At 42.8% G+C, this 13,250-nt stretch overlaps 1 protein-coding gene across 1 annotated transcript in view; it reads right to left on the bottom strand.

Annotated features, from left to right (window-relative positions):
• Window positions 1–13,250, bottom strand: part of LOC126088246 (uncharacterized) — a 206,978-nt gene that overhangs the window by 84,553 nt on the left and 109,175 nt on the right. The window contains exon 3 of the mRNA XM_049906379.1: window positions 12,161–12,251. Coding sequence (XP_049762336.1) covers window positions 12,161–12,251 — 91 coding nt within the window. The remainder of the gene's footprint in view (window positions 1–12,160; window positions 12,252–13,250) is intronic.

Raw genomic sequence — 13,250 nt, 5'->3', positions numbered from 1 at the left:
GTCTTCATCGAGTTACATGAAACGTTATTGTGTATACGGTACGGTTCAATGCATTCAGACTCCCCTTCGTTCTTATATCTGTCCACATTGATTTAGCTCTCCACATATAACATTACACCAAAAACAGACGCAAGATGATGCTACTCGATGTATTTCAAATAAAATATTGAATGACAGCGTGGAAAGTGACTCTCCCCCCTCTTCTCTCTCTCTCTCTCTCTCTCTCTCTCTCTCTCTCTCTCTCTCTCTCTGTGTGTGTGTGTGTGTGTGTGTGTGTGTGTGTGTGTGTGTGTGTGTGTGTGCGTGCGTGTGTGTGTTTTCTAACTTGATTTGTGATAAAACTTTGACCTTTTGTGCTTTATCAACACGGTATTTATAACCCTTTCTTGACCTTTTGTGCTTTATCAACGTAGTATTTATAACCCTTTTTCTACATCTTATGAGTGTTGTGTACGCATTTGAGGAAAAAATCATCCCTTGAATCGTGTGTAAGAAAATCAGCATCAACCACAATCGTTTCTAACATATAGGAGTCCACGAACGCTGATGTATACATTTTATTTCGAATAGTTTATTTGGAATTAGATTGCAGAAGTGAAAATTGCTCACATATACGACAGGTATGTTGATGTAAAAACTGCCTGTGGAACTTAAAATTACTGTGATGCAATTAGACAGTGGAGGTGTGTCCTCTATGTACAATAAAAAAGTCGCAGTAGATACAGAGAAGCTAGAGCGACACAGAACAGCCACTAACCACTCACCAAGAAACAAGAGTTATTCCATATTGAATTTATTTGGTGTGGCGAAGAATGAAGGGAAAGCTCCATGCACCAAGTGTAATTAAGTGTTTTGTAACTAGAGCTTGAAACACAAGAAACTGAAACTGCGTTCCCAAAACAAACACCTGAATGTCAGATACCAATCTCTCGAATTTTTTAGCAATGTCGTACAACATGAGTACATAAATTAACGATTTTTTTAAAGTTACAATTATGCAGGCCTTTCAGATTTCATACTTCGTCTTCATATCGGAAACAGTGAAGAACAAGGTGCAACTTTAATTTTTTGCACTCTGAGAGCCAGAAAATCCTATGACCGAGAAGATATCGAACACTATATCTTAGTATTCGTTTTTTGACACTACTACCGTCATCAATACACACTTTCCATTAACTTAAGTGTTGGTCATAACATTAAACAGCTTGAATGAGTGCTCATATAAAATCAGAACCATGTGTGTAATACATGTTGTCATGCTTAATCAAATGACGATTCACATTTCAGTACTAAGGCCCAAGAGAGAGGCAGTAAGTACACCACATAAAAGTGTAGGCCGCTTCTCCTTAGAACTCCATCTTTACCTGATGTACAAGACAGTGAGTGTAATAGTATGTTTGATATTGGGGGGGGGGGGGAGGGGGGGGCAGGGTTGGTAAGGGAAACAATGTACGAAATGTATTGAGTAATGAATTGACAGCATATTATCCTTAGGGGAAAATGGTAATTACGTTCTGCTGTTCTAAATGCACACGGCACGTTAAAGCCTTGCGCAAACATTTGGATTCGTAGAGAAATAAACACATTGTTGTTAATTGGAACGAGAAACATGGCAGGTATAGGCTTACCATATTTTTCTTGGTTCCAACCCAGGATAAATAACCAGATTTTTCTGGGCGCAACACAGGACATATTTTTTTTCAATTACTTGAAAGTCTTAATAGTTTACTGAAACATTAAACTTTATTTATTCAGTCGTATTTTTCACTAGCTTTAAAAAAATCGCTAATGTTTGGTGAAGCAGTAGCATTAACAGTAATACTATATTTAGCTGTTTTCACGTGGTCTTCAATATTACCTCTACCTTTATGCGTAACAAAAAAGTCTCCAGAACATAGAGCCCAATAAAGATGTTTATTGTTACTGTCATTACATACTTTCAGAAATTTGTATTCCTATCGCAGGTTAACATTTAACTCTCACTTTCTTTTGCTCATTGATAAATGATGAGACAGAAAACAGTAGAAATACAATGATCAAAAGCGTATAGACCAGTTGTATGACACACGAAAACAGCATAAATACGTCACCCCTGTTGTGTTGTTAAACGTTTGAATGAAAAGCTGTGGCGAACTGGACGCTTTTCAATTGAAGTAAGCTTCTGCTCCAAGTTCGGCTGTGAGAGGCACGGTCGTAAGAGAATGTTTAAAAACGCAATGTCGAAGGTATAGGTCTAAAATTTAAAAAAAAATCCTCGTCAGTCATAAAATTGTAAAACCGCGGACATTTTTGCAACCTCGGACACAACTAAAAACCTGACTGTCCGGGCTAATTCCGGACGCATGTAAGTCTAGGCAGGTGGTCGTTTACAGAACGCTGGTGAAAACAAGGGATCAGATCTATGACAGATTTCAATACTCCATCTACTCTTTCCGTCAAGATTACTACTTATGTAGAGACTCTGTAGGCAATTTGTGTGATACATTTTGGATACTTGTGAAAGAGGAGCGATTGAGGAGGGAAATTGATTAAAAATGTTCAGCAAATAGTAATTTCACCTGCAGCATGCACTGTTCAGAAAGTGCACCGAAGATGGATAGATTTCACATAGCTACGTAAAAGGACCACGAGATATTCAAGTAAAACGTGCATTGTAATCACACGCCAGTTCACTTTAAATATTGCGTACTGGTCTAATAATTCTCATTTAGATCTGAAAGCAAGATAGAAACAGAGATAATCGATACAAAAAAATTAAAAAACTTGTTTCGAGGTATGCCTTGCAGCTGGCCCGCCTAGTCATATTCCTGAAGCTAGCTGATGTTGCTACACTTAGGTGCCCACTTTAACTATCGCACTTCTCTAATTTAAAAGAAGTCCTCACTCAATGTGGGTCACCGTCATTGTGGTTGATTGGCTGATTAATTAATTACAGTGTGCCACATTAAAGTCTGTTGTATACGAGCAGAGCGGTGCACGATCCTCATGGTGCAGTTGATCTCCATTTCTAAAAGTTGTAAAGACACTATCTTAGCGACCGCTGGTTCGCTCGCGTAGACTATGTGATCTGCACACTTTTTTTCTTTAATCGAATTTGTACGTTGTCCCCCCTTGCTCATGTGTAAATCTACACACTACAGAAGAGTTAGTGACCATTCACATGGCTGCCACTCTTTGCATAATTAAAGTGTTCCAAAGAGCTCAATTTACTTTAGTAAAGGGAATTAAAAAATAAATGACAAATCGGATAAGTTTTAGTTATTAGCGCTAGTCTTAGAGAATTCTCTCATCTCAAATGGATATTTCTGTACATGGGATCGCATTTGAACGTTGTATCTGTTTTGTTATCAGTAATGATTAGTTTACATAGTAACTACAATAAAACTAATTTTATAAAGATGTACTATGCACACTGAAAAATTAATGTATTAAATACATTACTTTTCTGTTCAATTCTGACAAAGCCGATCTGGTTGGTTGGTTGGTTTGGGGAGTAAAGGGACCAAACTACATGGTTATCAGTCCATTTTTGCTCACGCAAACAGGTCTCGGGGTGAAACCGTTCCCAAAAGGAGACGGGGAAAGTAAAAAGCTGTAAAATTAACTGGGAAACACACTGAAAGAAAAAAAGTGAACCAAATGGGGAAAACGTGCCATAAAAGGAAAAAATCAGAGGAAGGTATTAAAATGACACAGCAGATGGCCTGGGCTGATCGCAAGAATAGAGAAGAATGAGCCCTTCACTCTGGAACACGTTAAAATCTCCAGACAAAAATCACAACGCTAGAGGAACACAAACAGAGAAAAGACGAACATCAAGCCGAATAAACAGCAAAGAAAGAGGAAGGGTGAAGATCAGATGCCCACCCTTAGATTGAGTGATGAAAATCTCTCTGTCGAAGAAAACGTAAAACTAGATCAGCCGTTGAGGCATTGTCTCCTAACACCGTAGGCAGTGTGGTGGGAATGTTAAAAGCCCGCCTCAGGGCGGCTAAAACTGGGCAGTCCAACAAGATGCGTATCACAGTATAATGGGGACTACAGCGACAGTGCGGTGGGTCCTCGCGCCGTAGGAGGTGACCGGGAGTCAGCCAAGGATGACGGATGCGGAGCTGGCAAAGGACGACGGAGTAAAGCAGATTTCTTGTGGTGTCTGATAAATAGCTTTTTTTTATTTGGTTCACAAACAGTAACACTTTTTAAACTGTCGTTGTTGTGATCTTCAGTCCTGAGACTGGTTTGATGCAGCTCTCCATGCTACTCTATCCTGTGCAGGCTTCTTCATCTCCCAGTACCTACTGCAGTCTATATCCTTTTGAATCTGCTTAGTGTATTCATCTCTTGGTCTCCCTATACGATTTTTACCCTCCACGCTGCCCTCCAGTACTAAATTGGTGGTCCCTTGATGCCTCAGAACATGTCCTACCAACCAATCCCTTCTTCTAGTCAAGTTGTGCCACAAACTCCTCTTCTCCCCAATTATTCGCGCTAATTAAGGCCATAGGAGCAAGGTCTTTTCTGAATGTGTTTCTGACAAAAAACCGATTCTGATTTCATAATGACATATTTTCGCGAAAGTTTTCATGCCCTATTTCTCCCCCTTAGGAGCTGAATTTCCAAAAATACTGAAACAAGTTTGTTTTTATTTCTGAATGAGAAGTCAATACTAATTTTGGTAGAGGTTCTTTAGTCCCTAAATTTCCAAAGACGGTGAAACATGCCTTTTTTATTTATTTCTAACTGAGAAACCAAATACCAATTTTCGTTGTTCTAGCTTCAAAATTTCCTTAATAGCGACATAGTTTCAAGATAGTCTTCCGTCCCCTAAGTCGCCCCTTTAGGAGTGTAATCTCGAACAATGTCTTCTTAAACGATGCCTACAGTATAAGAACCCTCTGCAAATCTCGAGTAAGTATCGTTAGTGGTTTGCGCTGGGCAGTGATGAGTCAGTGAGTGAGTGAGTCAGTCAGTCGGGACAATGCCTTTTATATATAGAGTTTGTACTAGAGCGTTGTCTGCTTTACCCCAACTTGTTTCCTGCCATATTAATGTTATCCGAATTTAAACAGACGTGACTACAGGGATCAGAAACGGATCCAAGACGCTCCTATGAAAGAGAACAACGCGCAAAAAGAGGTCTGTGTGTGTGTGTGTGTGTGTGTGTGTGGCGTAGACTCTCAAAGGTGCAGCTGCATGAGTAGCGTTTCTGAATTGTCTGACTGTGCCTTCTAGGAAAAGAACAGTGGTTGCTGTGTCGTGTCGTGTCGTGTCGTGATGGTAGCGGCGCGGCGCCTGGCGCCCATCGCCCTCCGGCTGCGGCACAACCCGGCTTGGCTTGGCTTGGCAACGCCGATGCTCAGCGGGAATCCCTGCCCCCGGCAGCCCCCATCGATTATTACCGCTTAGCGAGGTGGGGGCGGCACAGCCTAATTGCGCAGAGCCCGCGCCAGTCGTTTATGGCGATATTCCCGCAACGTCTCGCCTATCGCCGTCTCCTTACCAATTAACGGTGCGGGACCGAACGTTAACGTAGTCCTAACTGGACACAAAAGCAATTTCGAAGGTAATGAGCTACCTTGCCCCTTCTCCTACGTGGATACTACTGTCGTAATGGCAAATTATTTTTGCGGATATTCAAACGAATCTGCTGTCTTATTAGTGTATTTTATTTAAACACAGTCGGCCGCTGTGGCCGAGCGGTTCTAGGCACTTCAGTCCGGAACCGCGCTGCTGCTACGGTCGCAGGTTCGAATCCTGTCTCGGGCATGGACCTGTGTGACGTCCTTAGGTTAGTTAGGTTTAAGTAGTTCTAAGTCTAGGGGACTGATGATCTCAGATGTTAAGTCCCATAGTGCTTAGAGCCATTTCAGCCATTAAAACGCAAAACGCTGTTTTTTTCCAAAGAAAGTTGTTGACAGCACTTTCCCATATCTACGCCACGATACAGTTCCAGCAATCATTAACTGGTACATGAATTTTCATATCGTAGTCTCTGTCAGTGTCTCAGACTCTCTTCTTTACAAAGTTTAAAGTCCGCCCCCGGTAGCTGAGTGGTCAGCCGGCACGGTAGCTCAGCGTTCGGTCAGAGAGCCGATTGGCCTCTGTAATAAAAAACTGAGTGGAGGGATCAACCACCGAACTTGAACAGGATGTCTTGCGACGTCCGCAACGACCAAACACAACGATCAATAACAAAAAAAAAAAAAAAGTGGTCAGTGCGACGGACTGTCAATCCAAAAGGCCCGGGTTCGATTCCCCGCTGGGTCGGAGATTTTCTCCGCTCAGGGACCGGGTGTTGTGTTGTCCTAATCATCATCCTTTCATCCCCATCGACGCGCAGGTCGCCGAAGTGGCACCAGGCGAACGGTCTACCCGACGGGAGGCCCTCGTCACACATATATATATAAAGGAAAAAAACACCCAAGCAAAAAAGGAAAGCCAGGTTAAAATCCCTGTCGACTCATTCGAAGTTGTTTTTGTTTCAGACGATGCCTACGAGTGTAGTGCGCCACCTCAAACGCTTAGAACCGCACGAAAATAAGCTTAGAATATAAATCGCTCGTGTTATGAGCCGTCCGCATGCAAAACTGAGCGTCTTACTACGAGATACATTTGAAGTATCACCTACTTAGGGTCTAAAAGAGGACCTCTGGTAACGCGAAGAAACAAAGTGATCATATAACAGGACCAAAGACAGACATATTTAACTGTTACGACTTTCTGCTTTACTTCCCTCTGCTTGAAATAATTAAAGCAACAGACTTGTTTACTGACCTGATTGTACCACAAAGCTATTAAGTTTTCAAAGGGTAGGTATGGGATTTCAGTGAAGTCGTCAAAACGAAGTGAAACAAGACATTGTTCACATCTGACTGAACCCTCCTTTACACATTCACCATCTCTTCTGCATTGAAGCAGTCGAATATTAAATGCCACCCTAAGTACATTTTCAAAACTTGCTTTTTGCCAGGCATACTGTAACATAGGCTTGTACTTCAGTACAAAAAGATTGATTGTGTAGCAGAGGGTATAGTCTGATGAGGAAATAACGAACGTGTAATCTTAATTGTGGTTGTTCACACTGCGGTCTTACAAAATCAACGATCCTTCTCATGTAGAATTCGTACTGTCTAAAGAAGACACATTAAGAGGTTGGCCATATTTCCCGTTTCCCTTGGTAACATTTTGAGCGTAAAATCCTGACAGAGTACGATCTTGCTATCGTGTTGCGACCGTTGCAAGACGTTAGCAAACGAGAGCTGCATCTTGTATAAGAATGGTTCATACATCCGGTTTTGGGATGAGAGGGTTGTATTCTAAGCACATTTTCGTGCAGTTCTGAACCTTCGAGGTCACACGCTTTCCTCGTTAGATTTTTCTTCAAATAGTAAAGGCTGTTTCCTTCACCTATCCACCTATTTCAAATGATTACTGCTCTGTGTCTAAACACAGTAGTCGGATGAGAAAGGGGCGTTAAACTCTAACGATATCTTTGCCCTATTCATCCTGCTTCACATCAACCGCTGGTTTTAATTAAAACTATTCCAGGATTGTGTTATGTCTTACGCAATGTTGTCGATAAGATCTCACATGTATGACGAGTAGTTGCAGCATTGTATTTTATTCCATTGTACGCTAACTGCACTGCCTATGTCTTATGGATTGTAAGACACTTCTTATTCCAAAAATTTCAATGACAACCTCACACCGATGACAGTCTTTCTGCATACTGATGGGTCTAGCGCCAATTCCACTGGAATAAGTACGTTACGAAAACCAGTTTGACGGCCGTCCGCATTGCAAAAATATGCGTGCCGCCGAGTCTCAGGTGACATCCTACCATTTTATCTTCTCTGACCGTAACTCCACAACGAATACTGAGCACGCGTGACAGTTAAAAAAACTTTCTTGTTCAAGATAAATATCAATCCTGAAGCTCTATTTGACACCTGGAATGTTCAATGACAATATATTACAGATGCCTTTGTTTTGGGATGTTTTATTACACTTCCTGTCACCACGTGCCACAGATTTTGTTTATTATTTTAATTTTAATTCAGGTGGATACCTATGTATATTTCTAATGATTTCTAACCACGATACACGAACAGGACTGCAGTTAACAGGCAGGGAGTGACCGATGCCAGGTATTGTCCAGTCAGTAGCTCCATCTGCGCCGTGGCTGCCAGGACTAGGTCTGCGGTGCCGTCAGCACAGCCTACGGGTAAGTGGCGGAAACATTTACTGCAAACCGCGGACGTAGCTTACAATTTACCTTATGAGTTTCGAAATAATCCACATATCAGTTTTATTACGATTATTCTTGAGCAGTTGTTCAGCAGGGACAAGGCTGCCTGGAGTAGAACAGCACGACCATTGCATCTTCTGACGCGTTTTTTTGCGTGTTTAAGCACCTCCAAGATTGTTTGCAGCTCTATTGTAGTTATTACCACTACCAGTGGAAGTTTGTATCATCCATACTGCATGTCTGCTGCATCGATGTGGGCACTTACGCTAACTTGACCAGATTTTGAGCCGTAGTGTGTAATCCGAATTTCTACGGAATCTTGGAGGGTACACTTTTTCTATCGCCGTCTCTTTCTCCTTGGCCATAAATAAGACAGTGCTGGCATTATGCAAACGCCCAGCAGCCTCCGAAACAAAATAAACGCAAACTCATCAAATTTCGAGGACAGCTCCTTTAGGTTTACAATAGTCGTGTTTGAAATGCATTATTAGTTAAGCACTGCTTCAAAATGGTACAGATCCACAGACACAGGAATATATCATTTGCCTCTGGAGATAGTTATCTTCTAATTTTAGGTGAAGATCCAATTGTAACCGTTGTCCATCGGAGCAGTGCATTCTGTATAGGAAGTGCGACGCTGAATAAGAACGATAAGCAGCTTCAGGTATCATAAAGTCAGTGTCTGATATTGCTCGAATGTTGCAGAAAAAGTGCCATTCAACTAAGCACTGATTTGCTATCCTTTATCGGTGCTACACACAGTTTCCAGCATAATGTAGATAAGCATGTAGTACAAAAATAATTAGTGAAGGTACTGAGATGCGAACTGTATGCAAATTATGATGATCTGAATTCCTCTGGCAACAATGAAAAATATAATACGATGTCGTTTGTAATAATCATCAGTATCAGCGCTCCTAAGGAATGGCTGCGAGCCGAACTTCTCTGAAGAACTGACGAAGACATAGTTTTGACGTGTACTGCTCTAAAAGCGCTATCCCGATGACAATGCAGAATAAATAGTCCATGTGAAGTTCAACGATCTTATTACCTCTTTAACCAATGTTCAGTCTCTATAGCAATTTCGTTTAAGCACCTTATACAATTTTATCGGCTTCGGCCTTCATCAGAATTAAAACGAAAGCAGTATGTAGTACCGTATCGCATTCCCTCCATCATCAAAAACTGCAAACCGGACGACCGGGCGAGGTTGCTTCGCCCCCTTCAGGCTAACACGAAGGGACTCCCACCCTCCCGTCGGAAGCTGTGGGAGAAGTGCACTGTGAGGGCTTAATAACCGACGCTGATTGGATAATCTCATTGCCCAGAGAGACGCTGTTCCGGAACAGCAACTAATGGCAGTTCTACAGCACGGATATTAGCTGGCTCAACAACACCTCGGGTGGGCCCTTTCAATAACGACCTCGCCTCACTCGAGAAATGCAGAAAGGCATTCCAGATACGTAGCCCGAGCAGCGCTCATGAAGACACATGTAATTGAGAGGTGAGAGTTGATGAGAAACCATTTACTACGAGGGAAATCTTAGCCAGTAGATCTCTACTCTCGGCTATACTCCATTACTTCCAAGCCAAGATGTTCGCATCAGGGAAAGCTTCATGCCATCGTAGTCAGCATGATTCCCCCATGCAACAGCCAAGGTTAGCCATGTACTGCCTCCAAACACAGCAGAAACATCACACGTGGACTGCATTCTTAGTCCACGAAACACATTTGAGCCACCAATAAGCTGCTCCTTACTGAATTGTCCAGCCAAGTCAGTGCCTATTGCTTTCAAAGACTTGTACACAGAAACACTGCGCCGCCAACGGCGTCGATAGCCATGTCGCAGAGGCAATGCAGCGGTACCTTAACACAACGCAAAAGACAGGGGATACAGACTTTATTTAAAGGACGTAACTTCAAACAAGATCGTTAATACAACGCAAATTTTTGTCAGTGGCCGGTCGGTGTGGCCGAGCGGTTCTAGGCGCTTCAGTCTGAAACCGCACAACCGCTACGGTCGCAGGTTCGAATCCTGCCTCGGGCATGGATATGTGTGATATCCTCAGGTTAGTTAGGTTTAAGTAGTTCTAAGTTCTAGGGGCTGACGACCTCAAGTGTAAAGTCCCATCGTGCTCAGAGCCATTTGAACCTTCTTGGTTTTTTTTTTTTTTTTTTTTTTTTTTTTTTTTTTTTTTTTTTTTTTTTTTTTTTTTATAAATCGGTGACGGTGTTCCGACCTTACAGCAAATTTGGTCCTCGTCTGTTTGTGATTTCGGCAATAGTCTGTGATTTAGGTTCTTTATTTCGCATACTTCTAGAAGGTGCGTCTGGAAAGTCGGTGAATAGTATCATAAAATAAAGGAAACAAGAGTTACAAACAAAATATCCTTACTGACCTTAAAAGTAATCGCCATTAGCTACAACACGCTTCTGACATCGGTTGTAAAGCTGATGGGAACTGCCATCGTACGCCTGTTGTGGAATCGCTAGGAGCACTGTGGTCAAGCTTTGTTAGGTATCCGTATCATTGCAGGAGATGAGACCAGATACTACCAACGGCAGGAGACCAAGCGACAGTCAATGGAAAGGTGTTCATCGTCTTCTCCGCCTCCGTTGGGTAGAAATACACGACGGATCGAGCATATGCTATCGAAAAAGGAGATCAACACCGTCTTGAGTTTCGTCAGATCGCTTTTTGAAGGGCGGGGAAGACAATGAACACTATGGCACTGAATGGCGACTGGTCTCCCGATGGTATTGGTGGAACCAGGTCTCTTCTCCTGCAATGACGCGGATATCGAACAACGGGTGACCACGATTCGCCAGTAGCATTAATTGGGAGAACTACGTTAAGACTTAACGCTGGATTTCCACAGAGGAATTTGAACCCATCTTCTCAATAAGCCACGTCCAGCATCTTAACCACTGCATCGCGTCATTCGGTACTCCGACTACAGAGCAGACTCGCACACTACTCTCTGTGTGTAAGCAAACATTCCCAAGGGCGTACATGGATCCGAGCTATGATGGGGACCAGCTCATTATCTTTCGTGGAAGTGGGAAGACTGGGAGTAAACGAAGCGCAGTGTCTTACAAAATAAAACTCAGAACTGTATTTGACAGTCACCAGACATACTAATGTCACCACTTTACAGCACGTATCTACTATCTACAATTTACGTAGCCGAGAGAGTAGCTTATATGACATTAGTACGTATTATTTTCCTGTCAATTATTTTTATATCCACATTTTTTGTAACTTTGGTCACAACTGGTTAACACGAAAACATGGTGTACTGAACGTAACATGCTGCTGGAATCTTTCAGGCGAGCGTCATCGGACATTTTCTGTTGGAAGGAAAGTAGAGTTAACGAGAAATGATTTCGAGATGCCGCGCGGGATTAGCCGAGCGATCTTAGGCGCTGCAGTCATGGAAGGTTCGAGTCCTTCCTCGGGAATGGGTGTGTGTGTTTGTCCTTAGGATACTTTAGGTTAAGTAGTGTGTAAGCTTTGGGACTGATGACCTTAGCAGTTAAGTCCCATAAGATTTCACACGCATTTGATCATTTTTGATTTCGAGATTTCGTGACAAATGGCGCTGAATACACTTGCTACTACGGAAGTCAATACCCTTTACATGTTTTGTTTTCTTCAGACGCATGTTGAACTCATACGTCCGTCTGTGAGTCGGGGTAGGATCTAAGGTCGGTTCGCGATCATAACCTTTTTTGTAAGAAAATGTTTGGGGGGGGGGGGGGGGAGGCATATGCCATTCCGTGCCCTCGCTGAGTACGCCCTTGATTAGTTCCTGGGGTGAACTTACCATGTTGATACACACTGTGCGCGTCTGCAAAGTTAGGGCAAACCTTCGAACAAGCAAACAACGCAGTGCGAGGACGACGCTTACCTCGTACGCCACGGTGAGGCTCGTCTTCTCCTGCTTCAGCTGCTCGCTGCGTGCCTTGTACTGCAGCATGCTCCGCATCGAATCTTCCATCCTACAACACAGAACCACCCTATCAACACAGAAAATACACGATGATTCGCCTATGCAATTATTACTATCGATCAGAATTTCTTCATAATGCACTTTATTTCTAAATCAGTGTATTACGATAAGACTTCTGTTGATAGGTGTGTGGGCGGTCCTATAACCCTTCATGCTAACGGTAAAGCAAACATGGCGTACAAACAATTTAGTCACCCCCCAGAAGATATCACAATAACACCGCGTAACACCACCGCTAGACCTGACACTGGCCACAGTTCGGCAATGGGGAGGGCCCACAACGTTTTTCAGGTATGCCATATATACCTCAAGCTATTCATTGATGTTTGTATCATGTAAGCTACGTTTCATCAGCTGTTCCAAATAGCCCCAGATATTTTCTATTGTATTAAGATCGTGTGACTTGGCGGGCTGGTCGAGTCAAACTAGGAACGTATGCGTGCAGCTCCGATAACGCTGCTTTTTTCATCTTTGAAGACGGAAGTGTCCACAGGACACTAATTACGAAGACGGAGAAGAAAGGACCACGCTTGTTACCCGAGAATGTTGAAATAAAAAACCCGGTTCACGGTAGCCGGAATGAGTGGGTCGAAGTCATCATACGATAATTTTCCCCCCAAAAACGTCCTTCAGACACAGAATCGAATGCTTCAACAGGCTGTCGCACTCAGTTACTTACGTCATTTGATAAGAGGCCAAATCATGACTCGACAGACCAGACCATGCACCTCCAGTGCCATATTGTCCAGTTTCTGTGTTGTTTTGCCAACTGAACACGTGCAGATTTATGTACCGCTGTGACCAATAGCCTTCGCGAAGTACCAGATTCCAAGTGCCCATGGCATCCATTTCCCTCTGCAACGTTCGCTACAAAGCTGATTGATATTGACCTGCATTCACTGATAGCGGCAATTCTCGTCGATCTTTAAATGACTGCTATTAACATGACACGTGATACTCGCTTCTGTTGTCTGTCGGCCAGGATTTT

This window comes from Schistocerca cancellata, chromosome 1 (genome assembly GCF_023864275.1).
Source record: "Schistocerca cancellata isolate TAMUIC-IGC-003103 chromosome 1, iqSchCanc2.1, whole genome shotgun sequence".
Classification (NCBI taxonomy): Eukaryota; Metazoa; Arthropoda; class Insecta; order Orthoptera; family Acrididae; genus Schistocerca; species Schistocerca cancellata.
The sequence above is the reverse complement of the archived record's forward strand: the minus strand, read 5'-3'. Positions and strand labels throughout refer to the sequence as shown.